We start from the raw sequence: 20,550 nt of genomic DNA on the forward strand, positions 1-20,550 counted from the left end.
TGGAGTTACCAATCTAAGACAGTGGAAAAAAAAATTTCATGCAGTTGAAGTGACCTTATTATGGAGTACACTGCTTTAATAACCACCTCATATAACAGCAATCAAGATCTGATGCCAGTGAGCTCAGTAACTCCTACAAGTCATTTCCTGAATTAAAGCACCGAGCACAGAGAGATTAAGATACTATACACATGCCTACACATACACTAAAAATGAACATACGCCCTTATTTTGAAAGGCCACAAGCACACACACATTCAGTTTCTGCTTACCCATCACTCTCGGTGATGTACACCACGGCTGCACGATTTGCTGATTCTATTCCTATCTCCTGTTGCACATTTTCCAAATTGCGCTCAAATGTATCCACACTTCCAATATTAAACCACACATAGCTCTGAGTGAATAGGGGATGGAACAGCAAATTAATAAACAAAACAGTAACCTATACCCCTACATTTAGTCTATTTTGTCGAGTAACAAATTTGGCAATTTAGTAAAATTTTACTTGAACAAAATTAAAGGTCTAACTTTACATCCAGAAATCTATTCTAAATTCTCTGAAGCACTAATTAAATTTGCATAGGTTGGACCTTAACAAAAAGATTATTCCACTACAGTGATAATGAAAGGAAGCAGAGATAAGTTAAATATAGGTGCTATGATACTTTTTAAGGTTTAAGCTCAGGTTATTATAGCTTCAATGAGTAATCACTAGGATTGCTGGTGAGTACACTGATGTTGGACACGAGTACCCTCTATTGGCTAATCTCACTTTTAAAGTTAAATAAAAACAGAAAATGCTGGCAACACTCAGCAGGTCAAGCAGCATCTGTTGAGGAATGAAGGTAGGGGCAATGTTTCAGATTTATGAACCTCTGTCAGAAATAATCATCAAAGAAGATTGTTGTACAGTTTTCACTATACCCAGACAAAATAATATGTAGGTTAGACTCGACTTACTGCATCAGTTGTAGTCCCTGGAGTGAAAATCACCCGCACAAATTGCTTGTTGACAACTTCTAGGCGATCGACCTGAAACAACAAATAAACAGAATGAAGAGACTCCCGTGCTTGCAATAGAGGGGAATGCGTTTCATCAATAGCAGTGAAAAGGTGATACTTTAACACTGCGAGAACTGTTACAGCTTCTGAAGTTCTGATCTGTACAATCAGTATACAACAATAACTAGTTCACAGCTTCAAAATTAAAATTCAAACTTTTCCCAAGTTCCTATGTGAATCGTCAGCGAAGAAACTAAGCAAATGCCTTTAACTTCAACAGAGAAATATCTTCAAAATGGAGATGCTATTGCTGAAACACAATGATGACACTAGCTTCAACCCTTCAGTCTGTTCTTACTAAAACTGTAAAGCTGAAGTTTAAATAAATATGGTCGAGTCTTAACTCACTCTGAAGTGGCCTAGTAAGCCACTCAGTTGTAACTAGGGATGGGCAATAAATGCAGGCATTTCCAGCGATGCCCACATCTCTAAAATGAACAAAAGCAGAATTGTTACTTTAATATGAAACCCCATTGCCGTGTTAATTTTCTCCATCACAAAAGCACTATTTAACCAATTTCCCACATACTGTTTATAAATGTTTGATAAATCAGTTACAAAATAAAGTTATTGGATATATAATAAATGATAGTAACTATGAAATTTAGCACTATTGGTTTCAATAACAGACTGAAAGGGTCAAATTAATACCAGTAAATTCAGTGGCAGCACATATCCTGTCAACAATCTGTTGAATCAGGCAACCACACAAGTCCCAGCTCCATTTTTACTTTGGTCCCCACACCATTTATATTTCACTTCATGTGATGTAGTCACTCTACTTAGTTTTGGCAAAATCATGTTCTTTTGAAGCAGTAACTGATTTGGCATATGTTTGGTTGGATTGAGAAGGGAAAGGCTGCATCAAAAGTGAAGGACATCAGGCAAAATAATGAGAAGAAATTGCAGGGCTTGACAGGGTTCTTTGACAGACATTTATTTGCCTCCTTATTTCAGTAATGTTAAGCTAGGGCATTTGAAAAACTTTCGTGTTTCGTTTCTGTATAAGTAAACAATACTCGAATTGAAATACCATTGCAAATCCCTGTGTACAGCAACTGAATTGTACTCCAATTTTAACCTCTGGTTAGATCACCTCAATTGGTGGGTTGATGTTGAGAACATAAGAAACAGGAGCTGGAGTCAGCCATTTGGCCTTTCAAGCCTGCTCCACCATTCAACAAGATCACAACTGATTTTCTACCTGTGGGGCGGCACAGTGGCGCAGTGGTTAGCACCGCAGCCTCACAGCTCCAGCGACCCGGGTTCAATTCTGGGTACTGCCTGTGTGGAGTTTGCAAGTTCTCCCTGTGTCTGCGTGGGTTTCCTCCGGGTGCTCCGGTTTCCTCCCACATGCCAAAGACTTGCAGGTTGATAGGTTAATTGGCCATTATAAATTGCCCCTAGTATAGGTAGGTGGTAGGGAAATATAGGGACAGGTGGGGATGTGGTAGGAATATGGAATTAGTGTAGGGTTAGTATAAATGGGTGGTTGATAGTCGGCACAGACTCGGTGGGCCGAAGGGCCTGTTTCAGTGCTGTATCTCTAAACAAATTCCACCTTCCTGCACTATCCCCATATCTATTAGCACCCAAAAATCTATCAACCTCAGTCTTGGATGTACTTAACGAGAGAGCATCCAAAGCTCTCTGAGACAGAGAATTCCAAAGATACACTCCACTTTAAGTTAAGAAATTTCTCCTCATCTCAGTCCTAAATGGCTGACCCCTTATTCTGAAACTGTGATTCCGTGTTCTAGATTCCCCAGTGAGGAAAACATTTTCTCAGCATCTACCCAGTCAAGCTCCTTAAGAATTTTATGTTTCAATTACCTCTCATTCTTCGAAACTCAATTGCTATGCATAGGACAATCTGCTCATCCCAGGAACCAGTCCAGTGAACCTTTCTTGCAAAAGGAGACCAAAGCTGCATGCAGTACTCCAGGTGTGACCTCACCAATGCCCAGTATAATTGGAATAAGATTTATTTACTCCTATACTCCAGTCCATTTGTAACAAAAGCTAACATAACATTTGCCTCCTAATTGCCTGCTGTACCTGTACTTTTACTTTGTGGGATTCATGTACAACGATACCCAGATCTTTCTGAATGCAAACATTTCCCAGTCTCTCACCATTCAAAAAATATTCTGTTTTTTATTTTTCCTAAGTGGATAACTTCACTTCTCCACACTGTATTCCATCTACCATGTTCTTGCCCACTCACTCAACCAGTCTATAATCGCTCTGCAGCCTCCCTGCATCCACCTGACCGCTTACTTTCCCACCTAACTTTATGTCAGTAAACCTAGATACATTACACTCAATCCCAACTTAAAGAGACTAATGTGTGTTAGAATTTTTTTTTATTTGTTCATGGGATGTAGACATTGCTGGCTAGGCCAGCATTTATTGCCCATCCCTAATTGTCCTCGAGAAGGTGGTGGTGAGCTGCCTTCTTGAACCGCTGCAGTCCTTGGGGTGTAGGTACACCTACAGTGCTGTTAGGAAGGGAGTTCCAATATTGACCCAGCGACAGTGAAGGAACGGGGTGATATAGTTCCAAGTCAGGTTGGTGTGCAGCTTGGAGGGGAACTTGCAGGTGGTGGTGTTCCCATGCATCTGCACCCTTGTCCTTTTAGGTGGTAGAGGTCGCAGGTTTGGAAGGTACTATCAAAGGAGCCTTGGTGCATTACTGCAATGCATCTTGTAGTTAGTACACACTGCTGTCACTGTGCGTCGGTGGTGAAGGAAGTGAATGTTGAAGGTGGTGGATAGGGAGCCAATCAAGTGGACTGCTTTCTCCTGGATGGTGTTGAGTTTCTTGAGTGTTGTTGGAGCTGCACCCATCCAGGCAAGTGGAGAGTATTCAATCACACTTCTGACTTGTGCCTTGTAGATAGTGAACAGGATTGGCGAGTCAGGAGGTGAGTTACTTGCTGCAGAATTCCCAGCCTCTGAACTCCTCTTCTAGCTACAGCATTTATGTGGCTGGTCCAGTTCAGTTTCTGGTCAATGGTAATCCCCAGGATGTTGATAGTGGGGGATTCAGCAATTGTAATACCATTGAACATCAAGGGGAGATGGTTAGATTCTCTCTTGTTGGAGATGGTCATTGCCCGGCACTTATGTGGTGCAAATGTTACTTGCCACTTATCAGCCCAAACCTTGATGTGTTATCCAGGTCTTGCTGCATCTGGACATGGACTGTTTCATTGACTCCAGTTTTGCTCGGGTTCCTTGATGCCATACTTGGTCAAATGCTGCCTTGATGTCAAGGGCAGTCACTCTCACCTCACCTCTGAAGTTCCGTTCTTTGTCCATGTTTGGACCAAGACTGTAATGAGGTCAGGAGCTGAGTGGCCCTGGTGGAGTGAAACTGAGCATCAGTGAGCAGGTTATTGCTGAGCAAGTGCCACTTGGGAGCACTGTTGACGACCCCTTCCATCACATTACTCCATTGATGTTGAGCAATTTCTGTACTTGTTTTGTCCATACAAATAAAGGTTATAGGTTTCCAACATTATTTTATTTAGGGATACAGCACTGAAACAGGCCCTTCAGCCCACCGAGTCTGTGCCGACCATCAACCACCCATTTATACTAATCCTACACTAATCCCATACTCCTATCACATCCCCACCTGTCCCTATATTCCCCTACCACCTACCTATACTAGGGGCAATTTATAATGGCCAACTTACCTATCAACCTGCAAGTTTTTGGCTCTGTGGGAGGAAACCGGAGCACCCGGCGAAAACCCACGCAGACACAGGGAGAACTTGCAAACTCCACACAGGCAGTATCCAGAATTGAACCCGGGTCGCTGGAGCTGTGAGGCTGCGGTGCTAACCACTGCACCACTGTGTAAACAATGTGTAAACAATGGCTACCTCATTATAATCTCAAACACTACTCTTTGTAATATGGTTCATCCTTTGAGTTTTCCAGTTTGTTACTAGGGTTTATATCTTCTGTTATTGCCATTATTACAGCTAAGTTTATATATACAGCTCCACAACGCACAATAGAAAAAGATGTTTCACAAAATGAAACTAGAATAAAACTACAATCAGGATTTGCTGGCAACTAGTTTTTTTTTCTGAAATCTGTGTTTTGTTTACAGGGATACCATCTCTATACAATACACCATTTTGGAGGTAATAGACAAAATCAAACATATTGAGACTTCAGAACCAAGAGGGAGTTGCTGGACAGCAATTGATTAATTTTAGTGGGTCACAAACATGAATTTTTTAGCATATTATTTATGAAAACTACAATGAAATTAATCTGAAACAATTAAATCTCTCTAACCTTACACTTATATCCTTCAATCTGATTCCATGTACCTCCTGTTTGCTGTTCTATTTCCTTCTTCTCCAGCTGTCTCTGTTACTTCTTATCTATCTGGACATCCGTTTCTTTAGTGTCTCCATTTGCAAAGAAAAAAAGTTGTAGGACACACTGGAAAACCTACCAATAAGTGCAACCCTCTCTCCAACACGTAATTCTAAGCATGTGCAATCAAGTAAAAAAAGTCCATACACTAACCAGACATTTCTTTGGAAATTCAGGATGCTGCTATGCATTTGGAAACAGAAACACAAATCACATGTGGTTCTGAACATATACAGCCAGTTTCCATGTTTTAGAGAAAACCAGACTGCAGGCTGGTTTGTCCGTTGCCATGGCAAAGGCAGTATTGCTCAGGATACCTCACTTATGTTAGCATCCTTAATACAAAAAGGAAAGCATCAACACATTGTTGTAGTAACGGACCCTAGCCAGCAGAGGTTACAACAACATTTAGGCTTTATTAATAACCTACGTTAGGGGTGTTCAAGCTTTTATCTTCATGTGGTACGTATATGGGTACATACCATAGCATGTCAGAGACCACATAAGATTAAACCATGTTTCCATTAACATGCATGTATCTCAAATTGTTGGTACTAACAATTCTAGGTGTTTTGATTCTGGATTTCACCAAAAGAGGCAATGGTGCAAAAAACAGCCCTTTCCTAACCTCCAGGAGCTGAAAACTCAAATAGGATGAACTTGTGAATAAGAAATATAAGCCAAATAGGACTAAGTTGACTAGTATCAAGGACCAGTTAGTCAAGGTTTAGGGGCTTTATATAGCCCTAGTACATCAGGTGAAACCCACTTGGTATACTGTGATAGAAACTGAGTCTTCTTTTGGGCCTCCTTATCTCGAGAGACAATGGATACGCGCCTGGAGGTGGTCAGTGGTTTGTGAAGCAGCGCCTGGAGTGGCTATAAAGGCCAATTCTGGAGTGACAGGCTCTTCCACAGGTGCTGCAGAGAAATTTGTTTGTTGGGGCTGTTGCACAGTTGGCTCTCCCCTTGCGCCTCTGTCTTTTTTCCTGCCAACTACTAAGTCTCTTCGACTCGCCACAATTTAGCCCTGTCTTTATGGCTGCCCGCCAGCTCTGGCGAATGCTGGCAACTGACTCCCACGACTTGTGATCAATGTCACACGATTTCATGTCGCGTTTGCAGACGTCTTTATAACGGAGACATGGACGGCCGGTGGGTCTGATACCAGTGGCGAGCTCGCTGTACAATGTGTCTTTGGGGATCCTGCCATCTTCCATGCGGCTCACATGGCCAAGCCATCTCAAGCGCCGCTGACTCAGTAGTGTGTATAAGCTGGGGATGTTGGCCGCTTCAAGGACTTCTGTGTTGGAGATATAGTCCTGCCACCTGATGCCAAGTATTCTCCGAAGGCAGCGAAGATGGAATGAATTGAGACGTCGCTCTTGGCTGGCATACGTTGTCCAGGCCTCGCTGCCGTAGAGCAAGGTACTGAGGACACAGGCCTGATACACTCGGACTTTTGTGTTCCGTGTCAGTGCGCCATTTTCCCACACTCTCTTGGCCAGTCTGGACATAGCAGTGGAAGCCTTACCCATGCGCTTGTTGATTTCTGCATCTAGAGACAGGTTACTGGTGATAGTTGAGCCTAGGTAGGTGAACTCTTGAACCACTTCCAGAGCGTGGTCGCCAATATTGATGGATGGAGCATTTCTGACATCCTGCCCCATGATGTTCGTTTTCTTGAGGCTGATGGTTAGGCCAAATTCATTGCAGGCAGACGCAAACCTGTCGATGAGACTCTGCAGGCATTCTTCAGTGTGAGATGTTAAAGCAGCATCGTCAGCAAAGAGGAGTTCTCTGATGAGGACTTTCCGTACTTTGGACTTCGCTCTTAGACGGGGTACGGGTACATACCATAGCATGTCAGAGACCACATAAGATTAAACCATGTTTCCATTAACATGCATGTATCTCAAATTGTTGGTACTAACAATTCTAGGTGTTTTGATTCTGGATTTCACCAAAAGAGGCAATGGTGCAAAAAACAGCCCTTTCCTAACCTCCAGGCGCTGAAAACTCAAATAGGATGAACTTGTGAATAAGAAATATAAGCCAAATAGGACTAAGTTGACTAGTATCAAGGACCAGTTAGTCAAGGTTTAGGGGCTTTATATAGCCCTAGTGCATCAGGTGAAACCCACTTGGTATACTGTGATAGAAACTGAGTAATGCAACTAGTATAGTATAGACCTGTACATTTTGGCAGTTAATATTTACACTAAACAGCTCATTTTCTCAGTCCCAATTTTCTGCGCTTTTATCACAGCCTAATGCACAGCCCAAGTATGCTGCCAGACCTGTCAATCTTAAACTTTAAGCCTGAACAGCAGAGAGGATTTTCCGCCTGGTGGTGGCAGATTTCAGGTGACTGAGGACTGAAAAAAATTGGGCCGTAAATGTCTCTATCTAATCCACACTAGATTCATACCTGGACCAACTTTCTGTTTGGAAATACACAACCAAATAACTTCACTCCTACTCATTTTGAGCATAAGGCTAATTACAAAAGCATTCAGCATGTCAAAGGAGGCCTTTAGCAAGCCCACAGAAATGTGCAATGTTTAGACAAGTGATCCACTGAGCAGGTCCAACCGCCCCCCACCGCCATCTCCACTTGCATGGATGGGTGCAGCTCCAACAACACTCAGAAGCTCGACGCCATCTAGGACATAGCAGCCCGCTTGATTGGCACCCCATTCACAAACAGTCACTCCCTCCACCACCGATGCACAGTGGCAGCAGTGTGTACCATCTACAAGATGCACTGCAGCAACGCACCAAGGCTCCTTAGACAGCACCTTCCAAACCCGCAACCTCTACAACTAGAAGGACAAAGGCAGCAGATGCATGGTAACACCACCAGCTGCAAGTTCCCCTCCAAGCCACACACTATCCTGACTTGGAACTATATCACCATTCTTTCACTGTCGCTGGGTCAAAATCCTGAAACTCCCTTCGTAACAGCACCGTGGGTGCACCTACCCAACATGGACTGCAGCGGTTCAAGAAGGAATCTCACCGCCACCTTCTCAAGGGCAATTAGGGATGGGCAATAAATGCTGGCCTGGCCAGCGACGTCCATATCCCCATAAAATAATTTTTAAAAATTAAATGAAAACAGCTAAATGTCCTCATTTGCAGGGACAGAAGGAAATAAGTTTGTCATTTATTTTAATTATACATTTCGTATTTTTGAGCTGGTGTTTACTATATGAAAGTATTTATTTTTCAGAAAATCTTTGGTGCATTTTATTTCAATTAAAATTTAGTGTTATAGGGTAGTTGTTATGGGGGACTTTAACTTTCCAAATATCGACTGGAAATACTATAGTTCGAGTACTTTAGATGGGTCAGTTTTTGTCCAGTGTGTGCAGGAGGGTTTTCTGACACAGTATGTAGACAGGCCAACCAGGGGCGATGCCACATTGGATTTGGTACTGGGTAATGAACCCGGCCAGGTGTTAGATTTAGATGTAGGTGAGCACTTTGGTGATAGTGATCACAATTTGGTTAGGTTTACCTTAGCGATGGGCAGGGACAGGTATATACCGCAGGGCAAAAATTATAGCTGGGGGAAAGGAAATTATGATGCAATTAGGCAAGATTTAGGATGCGTAGGATGGGGAAGGAAACTGCAGGGGATGGGAACAATCGAAATGTGGAGCTTATTCAAGGAGCAGCTACTGCGTGTCCTCGATAAGTATGTACCTGTGAGGCAGGGAGGAAGTTGTCGAGCGAGGGAGCCGTGGTTTACTAAAGACGTTGAAGCGCTTGTCAAGAGGAAGAAGAAGGCTTATGTTAGGATGAGACGTGAAGGCTCAGTTAGGGCGCTTGAGAGTTACAAGCTAGCCAGGAAGGATCTAAAGGGAGAGCTAAGAAGAGCAAGGAGAGGGCACGAGAAGTCGTTGGCGGATAGGATCGGGGAAAACCCTAAGGCTTTCTATAGGTATATCAGGAATAAAAGAATGACTAGAGTTAGATTAGGGCCAATCAAGGATAGTAGTGGGAAGTTGTGTGTGGAATCAGAGGCGATAGGGGAAGTGTTAAATGAATATTTTGCATCAGTATTTACAGTAGAGAAAGAAAATGTTGTCGAGGAGAATACTGAGATTCAGGCGACTAGGCTGGATGGGATTGAGGTTCGGAAGGAGGAGGTGTTAATAATTTTGGAAAGTGTGAAAATAGATAAGTCCCCTGGGCCAGATGGGATTTATCCTAGGATTCTCTGGGAAGCTAGGGAGGAGATTGCAGAGCCTTTGTCCTTGATCTTTATGTCGTCATTGTCGATAGGAATAGTGCCGGAAGACTGGAGGATAGCAAATGTTGTACACTTGTTCAAGAAGGGGAGTAGAGACAGCCCTGGTAATTATAGACCTGTGAGCCTTACTTCGGTTGTGGGTAAAATGTTGGAAAAGATTATAAGAGACAGGATTTATAATCATCTTGAAAAGAATAAGTTCATTAGCGATAGTCAGCACGGTTTTGTGACGGGTAGGTTGCCTCACAAACCTTATTGAGTTTTTTGAGAAGGTGACCAAACAGGTGGATGAGGGTAAAACAGTGGATGTGGTGTATATGGATTTCAGTAAGGCGTTTGATAAGGTTCCCCACGGTAGGCTATTGCAGAAAATACGGAAGTATGGGGTTGAAGGTGATTTAGAGCTTTGGATCAGAAATTGGCTAGCTGAAAGAAGACAGAGTGGTGGTTGATGGCAAATGTTCATCCTGGAGTTTAGTTACTAGTGGTGTACCGCAAGGATCTGTTTTGGGGCCACTGCAGTTTGTCATTTTTATAAATGACCTGGAAGAGGGTGTAGAAGGGTGGGTTAGTAAATTTGCGGATGACACGAAGGTCGGTGGAGTTGTGGATAGTGCCGAAGGATGTTGTAGGGTACAGAGGGACATAGATAGGCTGCAGAGCTGGGCTGAGAGATGGCAAATGGAGTTTAATGCGGAAAAGTGCGAGGTGATTCACTTTGGAAGGAGTAACAGGAATGCAGAGTACTGGGCTAATGGGAAGATTCTTGGTAGTGTAGATGAACAGAGAGATCTTGGTGTCCAGGTGCATAAATCCCTGAAGGTTGCTACCCAGGTTAATAGGGCTGTTAAGAAGGCATATGGTGTGTTAGCTTTTATTAGTAGGGGGATCGAGTTTCGGAGCCACGAGGTCATGCTGCAGCTCTACAAAACTCTGGTGAGACCGCACCTGGAGTATTGCGTGCAGTTCTGGTCACTGCATTATAGGAAGGATGTGGAAGCTATGGAAAGGGTGCAGAGGAGATTTACTAGGATGTTGCCTGGTATGGAGGGAAGGTCTTACGAGGAAAGGCTGAGGGACTTGAGGTTGTTTTCGTTGGAGAGAAGGAGGAGGAGAGGTGACTTAATAGAGACATATAAGATAATCAGAGGGTTAGATATGGTGGATAGTGAGAGTCTTTTTCCTCGGATGGTGATGGCAAACACGAGGGGACATAGCTTTAAGTTGAGGGGTGATAGATATCGGACAGATGTCAGAGGTAGTTTCTTTACTTAGAGAGTAGTAGGGGCGTGGAACGCCCTGCCTGCAGCAGTAGTAGACTCGCCAACTTTAAGGGCATTTAAGTGGTCATTGGATAGACATATGGATGAAAATGGAATAGTGTAGGTCAGATGGTTTCACAGGTCGGCGCAACATAGAGGGCCGAAGGGCCTGTACTGCGCTGTAATGTTCTAATTCTAATTCTAACATTTCATATAATGTTTTCCTGCTTTTCTGAAACAGATCATAGAAGAAATGTGTAGCTAATAAGAGCAACAGAATATCACAGAAAAACTTACTGTACAGAAACTATTTCCATGAGTTCTGCAAAACAAGGTACTCCTTAAAGATGGGATCTGTTAAGCATCACCCACAATACCAACATTCATTTTACCCAGGGTGTACCTTGGCATCTAAGAAGAACATACCCCGAGTCCGTGCCCTTGACCTATAGCAAATCATTTTAACCTTAATGCCAGGATTGCTTTGAAAGCATCCCAGTCGTAATATTTAATGTTTTAAGTAGAACTTGGTACAAGAAGGCATGCCAAAGAGTTCAGGCAGCAACAGGACAAGTATGGCTGCATCCACCATGATGCCACATCTAAAATAGAGAGGGCCATGATTCTATTTAAAAGTGCATGCAGAAAGTGAAGGGAAAGGGACCTTAGATAGCTCTTTCAGAGACAACATGAGTGCAACAGATTGAATGGCCTCCTTCTATGCTATAAAATTTGATGATTCAAATATATTTGCAGGCCCTGGCACACCTACCTGTCACTGACTGCAGTGAATTGGCTCTGCAGGCTCCGCATCAGCTGTTCCACCTGCTGCAAGGACGCTTGCACCCAACCTGCACCATACGGACAGTACCATCAGTGTCAGGCAAGATTACCAGCAGACTAAAATCTTTTGCTTCCACTTCTGTCCAGTCTCGCACACAAATTATCAGCAATATCAACCAATATGCTGCCCGCAGAGGTGTGGAACAAGTGACTGATGCTTGGTCAGAATAAAGTGCTATTCCACTTCCTCTACAAATGACTAGCACCAGGGCATGATGTAGCTGCCAATGTCACAACATTTCCAAAATACTGATGAGTGGGTGGGGGGAGAAAACAGGGTTCTTGGCAATTCCTCAAGATATACCACTCTCTTCTGCATCAGTTCGAGTTCATGCAAGGAACTGTTCACAGCAATGAGCCTCACCACTATGTTGTAGTGGTATGTTCTGAGAAGAATGCCCTGGAGTGATAAACACAACAGCTTTCCTCAGACCCATCTTGCCAGTCATCAAACAGAAGGTTCAGATGTTGCATGCACCATTATTTTGCTACAGACTCCATGTCCTGCCTCCATATATTTGATCTGTCATTGGTTTGTGTCAATCGATAATTTGCCCCATAAAGGCTTTTTATTTTTCATCTATTAAAGCCAGCCTGCATCAATTCAGCCTTCATAAAAGCTATACTGATTTCTATCCCCATATATGTGGCCACATCCATTTTAAATTCTCCAACATGAGCCAGAAACTGACTTCCATAAAGATCCCATGAAGTCAGCCTGTGAGCAAACTGGCAGATGTAAAGCGCACCACAGCTCCAAGATAGAGCCTTACAGTCTCCGAGCCAATAAAAATCTAGGCTCAAGTGTCTGCTGTCAGTTCAACTGAGAACATCACAACTAAGCTATATTGTGTCCTTGCCTAATTTCTACTTTTCCACACAAATCAGGAGCAGGTGAGATCGCCTAACTTGTCAGTGAGCAGGGATTGAAATTGGGGCTTTCCTCTCCTATATGGGCAAGTGCCATGTCTCATGGTGTGTTGATCACTGGTCATGAATCAAATAAATAAATAAGGACAGACAGACATGGTGGTGTGTCATGACTGCAACATGTGGGATTTTGTGGAAAGCATTGCCATTCCTGACAACCGTATCTGCAATAAGTGTCTGCAGCTTGAGGGACTTGGTGAGCTGGAGTCTGAGGTGTAGACATTGCAGGACATCAAGGAGGGGGAGAGTTACCTGGACACTTTGTTCCAGAAGGTAGTCACATCCCATTGGAGAAGTAGAACTTTAGAGTTGCTCAATAGTCAGAACAGGAGGGTAGTGACTGCGAGTCAGGCAGGTATGGGGATCTAGGATGCAGTGATGGAGGAGCCTCGGTCCTTGACCAACAGGGACAAGGTACTTATTACCTGTGTGAATTAGAACAATGACTGTGGGATGGACGTGCAAAATGACCATAGTACCATGGTACAAGAAGCTATTTGTGGGAGGAGTGAGAAGGAATGCAGCAATGATAGGGGACAGTATAGTCAGGGGGATAGATAGTGTTCTCTGCAGCCATAAACAGGAGTTCCAAAGGTTGTGGTACATGCCCAATGTCAGGGTTAGAGACATCTCCTCAGGCTGACGATGAACTTGGAGTGGGAGGGGGAAGATCCAGTTGCTGTGGTCTACATATGAACCAACTACATAGGCAGTACTAGGAATGATATTCTGCTGAGAGTTTGAGGAGTTAGGGTCCAAATTAAAATGCAGAACCTCAAAAGTAATAATCTCTGAATTGTTACCTGAGCCACGCACCAATTGGTATAGGGGCAAGCAGATTAGAGAATTAAACACGTAGTTCAGAGTGGTGTGGGAAGAGGTTTTGATCCTTGGGGCACCAGCACTTATACTGGAGAAAGAGGGAGCTGTTCCATTGGAATGGGCTCCACTTAAACCGGGCAGGGATCAGCGAATCATATAAATTAGGGTTCTGGATAGGGCTTTAAACTAAAAGAGGGGTCATGGGAAGGGAGATTTAGAAATCTAAAGAGTAAGTCGACATAATAGAGCAGTGTAGTGATTTGGGTAAAGACAAGTTAAGGGGGAGGCGGTGGTGTATGGTAATGTCACTGGACTAGTAATCCAGAGGCCCAGGCTAGTTCTCTGGGGCCATGGGTTCGAATCCCACCACAGTAGATGGTGAAATTTGAATTCAATTAATAAATCTGGTTCACTAATGGCCTTTAGGGAAGGAAATCTGCCATCCTTACCTGGTCTGACCTATATGTGACTCCAGACCCACAGCAATGTGGTTGACTCTTAAAAATTCTCTCTGAAATGGCCTAGCAAGCCATTCAGTTCAAAGGCAATTAGGGATGGGCAATAAATGCTGGCCTAGCCAGTGACATCCACATCCCACAAACAAATAAAAAAAATGCAGAGTGGGACAGGAGGGGACAGAGAGTTTACTTGCAATAGTACATCAGCAAATAAGGCTCTTTATCAGAATGCACAAAGTATTTCTAATAACGTAGAATAACGTAGCAGCACAAAGAGATAAATGGTTTAGATCTAATCACCATGACAGAAACATGGCTACAAAATGACCAAAGCTGCAAAATAAATATCCCAGGGTATTCAACATTTTGAAAAAGCAGAATGGAAAAGGAGAAGGAATAACCCTGATAGTAAAGGATGACGTAAGGATATTAGCGAGAAAGGATCTTGGCTCAGAAAATCAGGAAGTATAATCAATATGGTGGAGATTAGGAATAACAAGGCTCATAAAACACTGGTGGGAGTAGTTTATAGACCCTGTAACAGTTGTTACAGCATTGGACAGAGCATGAACCAAGAAATAATTGTAGCTTGTAACAAAGGCAATGTAATAATCGTGGGGGACTTAAATCATGGAATGATTACTGCACAGGAGGCATGACAGCTCTCTGAAAGAGCAACTCAGCTCATCCCACACCCCAGTCCTTTACCAATGTCCCTGCAAATTTTTTCTCTTCAGATAATTATCCAATTCCTTTTGAAAGCCACAATGAACAAATCAAATTGGCAAAGATAGTCTGGAAGATGAGTTTTTGGAATACTTTCGCAACAGTTTCCTGGAACAATATATGATGGAGCCAACTAGAAATAAAGCTATCTTAGATCTACTATTGTGCAATGAAGCAGCTTTAATTAGTAATCTCATAGGAGTAATCTCTGGGAACAAGTGACCAGAATACAACTGAACTCCATGTTAAGTTTGAAAGCGAGATACTCCAGTACCAGACAAAAATCTTAAACTTACACAAAGCCAAATATATAAGTATGAGGGGAGAGCTGGCTAAGGTTGATTGGGTAAATAGACTAAAAGGCATGGCAGTAAATAAACAGTGGGAAACATTTAAAGAAACTTTTTAAAACGTTCAACAAAAATACATTCCATTAAAAAATAAAAACTCAGCAAGAAAGATTCATCTGTGGCTTAATCTAATACTATCCATAACTTCTCTTGTAAAAGAGGCTTATAATGTGGCAACGAATAGTAGTAAAGGTTGCGAGGGTTTTAGAAACCAGCAAAGGGCCACCAAAAAATTGATAAAAAGAGAAAAAATAGAATGAAAGTAAACTAGCCAGGAATACAAAAAACAGATAAGAGCTTTTACAAGTATCTAAAAAGGAGAGTAGCTAAAAGTAAACGTTGGTCTGCTAAAGGCAAAGACAGGAGAAATTATCAGGGGAATGAGGAAATTGCCAAGATGCTGAACAAATATTTTGTGTCTGTCTTCATAGAAGAAGACATAAATTACATACCAGAAACAGAAGGTAGCCAAGGGGCTAATAAGAATGAGGAATTTAAGGTAATTGATATCAACAGAGAAAAAGTATTAGAGAAACTGAAGGGTATAAAAGCAGACAAAGGACTGGATGGCCTACATCCAAGGGTTCTAAAAGAGGTAGCTGCAGAGATAGTAGATGCATTAGTTATGGTTTTCCAAAATCCCTTAGATTCGAGAACTGTCCCAGTAGATTGGAAGTTAGCAAATATAACATTGCTATTCAATAAAGGAAGGAGTCAGAAAACAGGGAACTACAGGCCAGTTAACCTGACATCAGTCATCAGGAAAACGCTGGAATCCATTAAGGAAGTCTCATCAATACACATGGAAAATTATAGTATGATCAAAGTCAACATGGTTTTACAAAAGGGAAATAGTGTTTGACAAATTTATTACAAGTTTTTTGAAGATGTAACTAGTAGTGCTGATAAAGGGGAAATCTTAGATTTCCAAAAGACATTCGATAAGATGCCACACAAAAGGTTAATAGGCAAGATAAGGGCTCATGGAGTCGCGGGTAATATATCAGCATGAATGGAGGATTGAGTACAGACAGGAAGCAAAGATTAGGGGCATTTTCAAGTCTCTTTGGCAGGCTGTAACTAGTGGAGTGCCACAAAGATTAATGATGTTGCCTCAGCTATTTACAATCTATATTAATGACAAAGACAAAGAGACCAAGAGTAATGTATCTAAGTTTGCTGACGATATAACTTTAGGTGGGAATACAAGCTGTGGGACGCAAAGAGATATAGACAGGTTAAGTGAGTGGGGAACAAGGTGCAAGAAGGTGTATAATGTGGGGAAGTATGAGGTTATTCACTTTAGCAGTAAGAATAGAAAAGCAGAATATTTTGCAAAAGGCATGAAACTTTTAAATGTTAATGTTGAGAGGGACTTGGTTCAGGGACAGTGACCATCACATCATATGGTTTAGGTTAGCTATGAAAAAGGAGAAGGAGTAATCCAGAGTAAGAGTAATTAATTGGGGGAGGGCCAACTTCAATGGAGTGAGAATGGATCTGGCCCAAATAAATTGGAATCAAAGATTGGCAGGAAAAACTGTCATGGAACAATGAGATGCCTTTAAAGAGGAGAGAGTACAGGTACAGTCGAGGTACATTCCCACGAGGGGGAAAAGTAGAGCAAACAGATCCAGAGCGCCTTGGATGATGAAAGAGATAGAAAGTAAGATGAAGCAGAAAAAGGGTGCATAAGACACGTCAGGTGGATAATACAATTGAGAACCAGATTGAATACAGAAGGTTCAAAGGGGAAATGAAAAAGTAAATAAGAGAAGCAAAGAGACAGTATGAGAGGAGACTAGCAGCTAACATAAAGGGAAGCTAAAAATCTTCTATAGGCACATAAATAGCAAAAAGGTGGTAAAAGGAGGAGTGGGGCCAATTCGGGACCTAAAAGGGATTTATGCAGAATCAGGGGACATGGCTGAGGTGCCAAATGAGTACTTTGCATCTGTCTTTACTAAGGAAGAAGATGTTACCCAAGTGATGATGAAAGAGGAGTTCGTTGAGACACTGGACAGATTAAAAATTGATAAAGAGAAGGTACTAGATAGAATGGCTGTATTTCAAGTTGATAAGTCCCCAGGACTGGATGAGATGCATCCAAGAAAACTTAGAGAAGGATGAAAATTGTGGAAGAACTGGCCATAATCTTCCAATCCTCGATACAGGAGTGATGCCAGAGGACTGGAGAATTGCTAATGCTATACCCTTATTCAAGAAAGGGTGCAAGGACAAGCCCAGCAACTACAGACCAATCAGTTTAACCTCAATGGTAGGAAAACTTTTAGAAACGATAATTTGGGACTAAGATAACAGTCATTTGGACAAATGTGGATTAATTAAGGAAAGTCAGCACAGATTTGTTAAAGGCAAATCATGTTTAACTAACTTGCTTGAGTTTTTGGATGAGTTAACGGAGAGGATTGATGAAGGTAATGCGGTTGGTGTAGTGTACACGGACGTCCAAAAAGCAATTGATGAAGTGCCACATAACAAAGCTTGCCAGCAAAATTAGAGCCCATGGAATAAAAGGGACAGTAGCAGCATGGATACATAATTGGCCGAGTGGTAGGAAACAGAGAGTAGTGGTGAACAGTTGTTTTTCAGACTGGAGGAAGATATATAGTGGGGTTCCCCAGGCGTCAATGTTGGAACCCCTGCTCTTCTTGGTATATATTAACAACAGAGACTTGGGTGTACAGGGCACGATTTCAAAATTTGTGATAACAATATGTGGAAGTATTGTGGACTGTAAGGAGGATAGCGATAAACTTCAAGAGGACATAGCTGGCTAGTGGAATAGGCGGACAAGCGGCAGATGAAATTTAATGTAGAAAAGTGTGAAAAGATACATTTCGGTAGGAAGAACGAGGAAAGGCAATATAAATTAAAGGGTACAATTCTAAAGGGGATGCAGGAACAGAGGGACCTGGGGGTATATGTGTACAAATCATTGAAGGTTGCACAGCAGGCTAAGAAAGAGACTAATACAGTATACAGGGTCCTGGGATTTATAGATAGGGACATAGAGTATAAGAACAAGGAAGTTAATGATAAACCTGCATAAAACACTGGTTCGGCCTCAGCTGGAGTATTGTGCCCAGTTCTGGGCACCACACTTTAGGAAGGATATTAAGGCATTGGAGAGGGTGCTGAAAAGATTCACGAGAATGGTTCCAGGGATGAGGAACTTCAGTTACGTGGATAGGTTGGAGAAGCTGGGCCTGTTCTCCTTGGCAAAGATTAAGAGGAGATTTGATAGAGGTGCTCAAAATCATGAGGGGTTTGGACAGAGTAGATAGGGAGAAACTGTTCCCATTGGCCAAAGGATACAGAACCAGAAGACACTGACTTAATGTGATTGGCAAAAGAACCAGAGGTGACATGAGGAAAAACTTTTTTACACAGTGAGTGGTTAGGATTGGGAATGCTCTGCCTGAGAGTGTGGTGGAAGCAGGTTCAATCGAGGTCTGCAAAAGAGAATTGGACAATTATCTGAAGAGAAAAAATTTGCATGGCTATGGGGAAAAGGCTGGAGAGTGGGATTAGGTGAGTTGCTCTTGCAGAGAGGCAACACAGACACGACGGGCTGAATGGTTACAGCACAGAAGGAGGCCATTCTACAATTCCATGTTTGGGTGTACTCATACAAAAAACACACAAAGTTAGCATGCAGGTGCACAAGCAATTTGGAAGGCAAATGGCACATTGGCCTTTATTGTAAGGGGATTGGAGTACAAGAATAACAAAGTCTTGCTACAACTGTATAGGGCTTTGGTGAGGTCACACCTGGAGTACTGTGCGCAGTTTTGGTCATATCTAAAGAAAGATACACTTGCCTTGGAGGCAGTACAGCGAAGGTTCACTAGATTGGCTCCTGTGATGACAGGATTGCCCTATGATGAGAAGCTGAGTAAATTGGGCCTGTACTCTCTGGGGTTTAGAAGAATGAGAGGTGATCTCATTGAAACATACAAGATTCCGAAGGGGGTGGACAGTGTGAGCTTGGGCTGGATTTTACCAGCCCTTTGGGGATGGTCTAGGAGGCAGAAAAGCTGGCAAGATGGCGCAGGGAGGTGATTGATGGCGTGCCCATTGTCTTCCTGCCACTATGGCATCTTGCCAGCAGTGGGAAAGGTGGCAGACAGCCCTTCAGCCCAGAGCCCAATTGAGCCACTTAAGTAGCCAATTAAGGGCCTCTTCCCGCCTCTGTTGGCATTTAACCAGAGGTGGCGGGGAAATCCTCCACTGCTTTGGAAGACTGCCAGGTAAACCCTGGTGGCCTCCCAGCGGGCTCCGGTGGGGGGGCCCACAAGGGGCCCAACAGCAGCATTGGCAGCAACAGCGCCACCTGCCCTCACCAAGCACCGAAAAAGCACAGCGTCAGGATAAGGGGTTGATCATTTACGACTGAGATGAAGAGAAATTTCTTCACTCAGAGTTGTGAATCTTTGGAATTCTCTAACCCAGAGCCTGTGGATACTCCATCATGGAGTTTATTCAAGACTGAGATCGACAGATTTTTGAACTCTCGGGGAAACAAGGGATATAGGGAGCGGGGAGGAGAGTGAAGTTGAGGTAAAAGATCAGCTATGATCATATTGAATGGCAGATCAGGCTCGAAGGGCCGAATGGACTACTCCTACTTCTCATGTTCTTATGTGGGAGCCCAAGCTGAATACATGCATTATTACTCTTGCATTGTCATAAACTTATTTTTGTATCGGGAAGACAGGTTTTAAAATTACTTACCATACCTCGTGCCAGGTAATAATTTACAAAATCTTTCCAAGTAATTTCCCTGCCAGGGTCTCGGTAGTAGAAATACACGAATCCAGAGAAAAGTCCAGCTATCCCCACAGCTAAATATCGGAATTCCTTATCATCCCATGGAAGGTCTCCCTAGAATTAATAAAAAGTATATAGAAGACATCACATAAAATTTATATCTATACCTATATCAACCATTCAGTCCCTCTGAATTAATAGTCATGGAAACTATTGACTATCAAATCAAAAAAGATTTTTCAGTTGTGATATATTAATAAATTGTTAAAACTAGATGGAAATTAAAGATTTGAAATCCTGGTTTAATATGAGATTACAGTGAGGCATGCATGCTTATTCAAATAGTTACGTTATAATATGGCAGATACTGTTGCTGTTATGAAAGTACCTCCATTTGTTAACATTTTTGTGAGGATCTGTGTTTTATAATTGTGGAAATGGATTCCTTTGGAGGACTGAAACGATGCCATAAATGCTGGACTTTTTTTTTTGAAAAGGTCACTGGAAGGACTTTGGGACTTTATTTAAAAACACTTACTGGAAGTCACATGTCTTCAGGTAAGCTGGTGCCTTCTGACTATGGGAGTTGTTTACAGAGAAGTGACATGTCAAAAGTTGATTTCAGTTTGGATATTGTT

The 20,550-nt window shown here is 42.5% G+C and overlaps 1 protein-coding gene across 2 annotated transcripts in view; it reads right to left on the bottom strand.

Moving 5' to 3' along the window:
• LOC137378830 (mitochondrial inner membrane m-AAA protease component AFG3L1-like) overlaps positions 1-20,550 on the bottom strand; it is a 75,419-nt gene that overhangs the window by 42,519 nt on the left and 12,350 nt on the right. For both annotated transcript variants that reach the window (XM_068049249.1, XM_068049250.1), the window contains exons 5-7: positions 19,877-20,026; positions 964-1,035; positions 273-397 (exon numbers count right to left, since the gene is read on the bottom strand). In XM_068049249.1, coding sequence (XP_067905350.1) covers positions 273-397; positions 964-1,035; positions 19,877-20,026 — 347 coding nt within the window. The remainder of the gene's footprint in view (positions 1-272; positions 398-963; positions 1,036-19,876; positions 20,027-20,550) is intronic.

The sequence above is a fragment of the Heterodontus francisci genome, chromosome 17 (assembly GCF_036365525.1).
Source record: "Heterodontus francisci isolate sHetFra1 chromosome 17, sHetFra1.hap1, whole genome shotgun sequence".
NCBI lineage: Eukaryota > Metazoa > Chordata > Chondrichthyes > Heterodontiformes > Heterodontidae > Heterodontus > Heterodontus francisci.